Below are 6,000 nucleotides of genomic sequence, written 5' to 3'. Positions count from 1 at the left end.
TTATTTAAACAAACCCAGTAGTCCTGCAAATTGTTCTATACAGGGCTAAAGGCAACTTCTTTCATAAAATGTAAATCCCTATAGTAAATCCATTAATGTGGCTTACTCAGTTTTGCGTTCAGATGCAGCAACTAACATTTGCATCATATTAAATGTAGCCAACTCTAGGTGTCTCACCATCTGACGTCACTCACTTCTCAGCAGTTTCATGTCTGTTTGCAGATCTTACATAACAGTCATCGATGATAATCTTACATCTATGCAATAAGCAGTTACATTTTGTTTCCAGCTACAGGAAGATAAGAACTGTATATGAGAACTTGTAATGTGTATTGTGAAAGATTTTCAGCTTGGAAGTGAATCGCAACAGCTACCAGGTTCAGAGTCCCATTCTCTTTTAGTACAGCATTAGTGTTTGAATGGATATTTAAGGGGAAGGGTGTTTGAAAGTCCCATAGGAAATTAGACATTGAATGACAGAAGCAGATCCAGTGTCTTAAAGGCATTTAGCTAGGGAGCAAGTACCTTTGGGACATGTTCTCCAGATCAATGTCTACAGTAACCCCTCCTGTAAATGTTGGGGGTCTCGGTCAGTGGGTGTCCGTTGCTATTGCAGTGAAGCTTGAACCACGTGTGCTGTCACCACACTGAGGCAAGTGCCACAGGAGTAGGAGTGAGTGATATAGGTTCAGGCAATAGCTCAGCACTTCTGAGTGCATGAGCCACTTCCACGGCTGGCTTCGTTAGAAGCATCTGCAGGAGCAGGTGAGGAAAGCAGTCCGTTTTCAAAGAGATACCCAGTACTTGGCCTGTAGAACCTGCAGCGTTGGACAGAGTGGATTCAGGGTCATGTATCTCTCTCTCTTTCTACATGCCCTCCCCAAGTAGCCTGGCATCTCTCAGGTTGGAAAGTGCTGCCCCAGAGTTTAGTACAGGTCTCTTTTTAAAACAAAACTGATCCACCATTTTGAATTAGGATGCTTACCAGGATAACATTTTCAGGTTCATTTTTTTTTTTTTAAATCAAACTTGGAAGTCAAGGCATTTCTGTAGTATTGTTTCAAAGAGGAGAAAAAATTCTGCACATTTTATCACCTCTTGCTTGTAATAAAAATGTGACAGGGTTAAAAGAGTTTTTCAACCTTGTTTATTGTCTCTACATTGCATGCAAAGTTACATATGGGAACTGTCAACTTGTCAAATATAAAATAACAACAACAATAATAAAAACAAATTCAGAAACAAAAAGAGTAAAAAACCAATAGCAGCAAAATATTAATGATGGCATACACTTAAACTGATCACATTAAAAACTATTTTCTGTCAGGACAGGTATTCAAGCATAATATTAAAACGTTATTCTTTTTTTAAAAAGTCACATTACAAAATGTTAGCATGGCAGGATGATTTAAAAATACCAATGTTTAAAACAACATTATACACCCTGTAGACAGACGCCATATATATCTGTATCTAGTTTCTTCAGAGATATATACAGAAAATTGTGTGCCTCTTCATAGTAATCCAGTCTCACATAGCCACAGATGGAGCTTCCAAAAACATCCTCCGAGCAGCTATTCTCAGACATTTGGGGCACTCTCCAGACTTGAAACACTGACTGTGGAAGCACGCTTTGCAAACTGTTTACACACACAAGCAGGTGGGGAAAATTGCATCAATAATTGTATTCCTTGAAAGATGGTAGTTTATCCCGATACGAAAGTAACTGAAGAAGACTCATGACCAGGACAATGAAGCACAATGTAACAAGGTTAATTCCATATTTTGATCCCAAGCCAATGAACCTTGAGGTCAATTGGAGTCTTTCCATTGACTTCAATGGGCACTGGATTAGGTCCAGAAAAATCTGATGTAACAGCACTACATTTGCTATTTCAAACTCAAACAGATATGTAAACCCATACCAAGAACACACTTGAATTTTGTTTTAACTTACATGCAGACAACACATCCAAGTTTTCAAATACACAATAAACTCACTGAGACAAGAGAGTTTGAAATCAGTGGGACTACTCACATGCTTACAATTAGGCACATGCTTAAGTACCTTGCAGATTCGGGGCCTGAAATATTATACATGCACGCACACACGTTCTCACAAGAAAGAAATAGCTTTGGGATGGAACATACCTGTACATCTTTTGCATGTGGCAGTCTGAAATGGGAAGAGTACATCTGAGCTCTGGCAAAATTCACAAATAAATCCCTTGGCTTGACAAAGCTAGAAGAATTGAAAAAGAGTTAATTACTTTTTTGATGTTTATTAAAAGTTCATATTTATAAAAAAAATATGGTCAGTTGTGGCTATTCTTCAGGCTATATACCAGACATAGCGATTCCCTTACCTCGCAGTTTTCTACATGAGATGTGGAGCTTTTTAGAATATCCCTGAGAAGAGGCACTAACAGCCCTCGTTTAATCTTCACCAAGTCATCCATTGAGAACAGATGCAGCTCTGTCGTCAGGTGGCTGGAGACCTGTTCAAATTCTTTCAATACACTACAGATTAAAAAAAAAAAATTAAATTACAAAGTGACATGTTTATTGAGAGCATGTTTATCAAAACATGTAAGTAAGTGGAGACAGCCAAGTCTCATCAACCAGGAAGAACATAAAATTGATACCTCTATACACAGCAGAACTGAGTTAAAGGACACTTGTGAATTTTGCAAAAAGCCTGAAAGTTATAAAAAAATTTTTCCTGCTTCTTAACTAACCGTAGAAGAAAGGCTATTAAGTCTTGCCTACCCAGTTCCTGCTCGAGTGTTTGTTGGAAGGCTACAGTGACAACTTTCTTGGCTTGTGGGTGAGGGCGTATGGGGGTCATTATTTAACATAGCTTTTTCTCCCAAAGTTTGAGTTCAATAAGTATTCAAACTAAAAAAAAATTCTGTTCTCAATTGTGGAGGCATGAATCTCGTCATATGCAATAACCCCACCCATTCACTGATCATCCGCAGAATGCTCACACAGAAACAGCATCGGCCGCTTGCTATTTGAATGCACACAAAAAGAAGTAAGTGATTGTTGGGTTCTGATGTGGTTGGGGGGGGGTTTTGGTGGTGAGAGTGTTAAAAAGCCTTTTAGACTATTCAGCCATTGCAGCAAGCGCAAGAGGAGCACTATTGTTGTGCGTTTTAACTTTCATTTGCTAACCATAATTGGATGGAGAAAGAGTGCATCAAAAATGCTTAGTTTTGACAATAATATTTTCATCAGTCATTGAATCATTATTGTCCCTAGCCCCACGGTAGAGAGAGAGAGAGAGAGACTAAACATTTACTTTTTTTTTTTTTGGTAATTTTATTAATTTATTTTCTTATTTACTTGCCTGGTTTATAAAAGACCTCTAATTCTGTGGGTGTAAGTGATAGCATTTAAATGTCTTACCCAGAACTCAGCTCAGTGTCCAAGTGCTATCATCTGCACCCACAACTAATTGCAGGTGCAAAACAAAGGTCCATTATTTTTCCATTTTATAGTTACTACATTAAGCATTGCAGGCAAGCATTGATTTAGACAAAAAACAACAACATATCCTGGAAGAACACCTTGCTTTTCTTTAAACCCACCAATGTTCCCTAAAGCCACAGAGAAGTTAGGCTGATTGTGTAATGAAAGAAAGTAGTCAGAGCTGCCTAACTCAGGCAGAATATGCACATTTTCTACAGCTTGTTTTGTGTCATTAGTTAATGAAGATGGAATGAATACAGTCTACTAAAGAGCCATGATTTGAGCAACATATGGAATAACCACTCTAGTCACCTTAGAAAAACTTTGAACAGACATTACATTGCTGAGCAAGGACACTCACATTGTTCCTCCAAGAGGAATAGTATCAGAAGGACAAAAGAAAAAAATCTGCCAAAAATTATTACACACATCGAATCATTAATCAAGTCTCATAAGTGTTTCTACAATGGTACTGGGAAAAAAACAAGCTGCCTTATAAAATACACTATCACTTGACATTTGCAATAAATAAATTTGCAATAGATAAATTTGCAGGGGAAAGGAAGACGATATCAGAATTTCTGTTGATCATACAGAACTAACTTCCTTAAAAAGTACATGATTAAAAATTCATCTGGAGGGGGAAGCTCCATGAATAACTATTGTACTTCTACCAAGTATTTGCTATACTTAATCATGCTCCATACCTTTCAGCAAACCTGCAGGTTTTCAGTAGTTTTTTAATATGCAAAAGCTGTTCTTGCATCTCCTAAAGGATGAAGGGTAGATAAATGTAGTATTTAAAATGAAAAGCAGAGCAGCATATTTAAACATTCAGAAGTGTTTAAGAGCAGTAATTTAGACAGTAATATTTAAAAATTAGCATTTCACCATAGAGCAGTTTTAGTTTAAAATTAGGAAAAATACAGCAGAAGGTTAGACAGATCAGCTATATAATGCACCAAAAGGCCTACCCCACAAATGCGTATGCATGGCCAAAACATACAACCTGAAGCTGCAGGTTGTTCCTGCAGGATCAAAGACTAGATAAAACCAATTGCTATGCCCCAGGGCAGGGGGAAGAGTTTATAAGCCCTTCCCTTGGGTTCACAAGAGCCAATAGACTTGTGCTGAACCCTTTTGTCCAACCAGTCAGCCACAGAGCCACCTCCACTCCCCAACCCACAGGGAGGTCAATGTGCCCACAAGAAGGGGAGGGGGAGTGTGAAATCCTTAGAGGAGCCAACTGTTTTCTTTCCCCTGCTGGCCCAGACACAGCTGCTTCATGGGCAGAGAGAGGCAGCCAATCTAACTGCTCGTCTCTCCTGGTGGCAGGTACTTGTTCAATAGGGCATCCTATTCCCTGATAAACTGGACATCTCTTAAACAAGGTGGGCAATAGGATTGAGGCTCCTAAAACCCCCTCTTCCCCATCCCTTTAACCCTCATCGGAGTCGATAGCGGTGGGGTCCCAGCAGGTGGATTGGAACAGCGGGAGAAAAGGGAGGCAGGTAGCAGCCCTCCTGCCCTCAAGTGCTACAGGTAACAAATGAAGAATCGCTTGCACTGGATGAGTTATTACTGGATAGTGCCCAGATATGTTACTTAATAAGGCAGCAACCTAATTAAACCAGATTCCTGGGGTCTAGTCTTTCTTCTGGCAGCGTGCAGGACAATGCCACACACTTCAATTACAAAGAAGCTGCACTTACCCTGACTCTGTTCAGTTCCTTTGCTTTTGTATAGAGGGTTTTGTTGATACACGACACATTGAAGATGGGGTTTTGCCATATGCTGAGCAGGAGATGTTTGGAGAAGTTACAGACATAGTACTTTCTGAAGTCCCATTTAATCAATATTCGGGCAGGGATGGAAGTCTGTGCATGGCTATGGCAACAGTCACAGAAGTACTTCCCCAGGTAATCACAATAGCGGAGTCTCCTGATGTATTCTGTGGCGGGTCAACAATGAAGAATGGTTCTTTAAAGAATTACCGTATTGCCTTTTAACTGCGTCAATCCAGTAATACATAATTCAGATCTACAGAAAAATGGGCTGGGCTGGGGGGAGGGGGGGCTCCTTGTTTTTTGAAGAGGTAGACTCGTGGTCAGATTTAATATTCTGAATTAAATATGGAAACCTCTTTTGCAAGACTGATCATAGTTATATCACCATCAAAATTTACACAGATCCTTATTGGAAACAGTGTTGGCTGCTTCCCCAAAACAAGTTCAAGACTGGGGCTTGTGGTTACAGGTGTAACCTAACTAATTCCTTTGCACAGTTATTGTTAATGATTCTTTGAGTCTTTGATGTCAACTCAAATATTAATTTTGTTCTGCCAGTCATGAGCGAGTGCCTCTCTTTGTATAATGACAGGTCTCAGAGTAGCAGCCGTGTTAGTCTGTATCCACAAAAAGAACAGGAATACTTGTGGCACCTTAGAGACTAACAAATTTATTAGAGCATAAGCTTTCGTGGGCTACATCCCACTTCATCGGATGCATAGAATGGAACATATAGTAA

General features: G+C 39.5%; 1 protein-coding gene across 2 annotated transcripts in view; it reads right to left on the bottom strand.

Annotated features, from left to right (window-relative positions):
* Positions 1-1,306: 1,306 nt before the first annotated feature.
* The window catches only part of RUBCNL (rubicon like autophagy enhancer), a 52,121-nt gene continuing 47,427 nt past the window's right edge, over positions 1,307-6,000 (bottom strand). For both annotated transcript variants that reach the window (XM_084647513.1, XM_084647512.1), the window contains exons 12-16: positions 5,187-5,425; positions 4,182-4,243; positions 2,367-2,520; positions 2,152-2,242; positions 1,307-1,640 (exon numbers count right to left, since the gene is read on the bottom strand). In XM_084647513.1, coding sequence (XP_084503639.1) covers positions 1,531-1,640; positions 2,152-2,242; positions 2,367-2,520; positions 4,182-4,243; positions 5,187-5,425 — 656 coding nt within the window. In that variant the 3' untranslated portion in view covers positions 1,307-1,530. The remainder of the gene's footprint in view (positions 1,641-2,151; positions 2,243-2,366; positions 2,521-4,181; positions 4,244-5,186; positions 5,426-6,000) is intronic.

This window comes from Lepidochelys olivacea, assembly GCF_965140295.1.
Source record: "Lepidochelys olivacea isolate rLepOli2 genome assembly, chromosome: 1".
Classification (NCBI taxonomy): Eukaryota; Metazoa; Chordata; order Testudines; family Cheloniidae; genus Lepidochelys; species Lepidochelys olivacea.
Note: the sequence above shows the minus strand (reverse complement) of the source record. Positions and strands in the feature narration are given on the sequence as shown.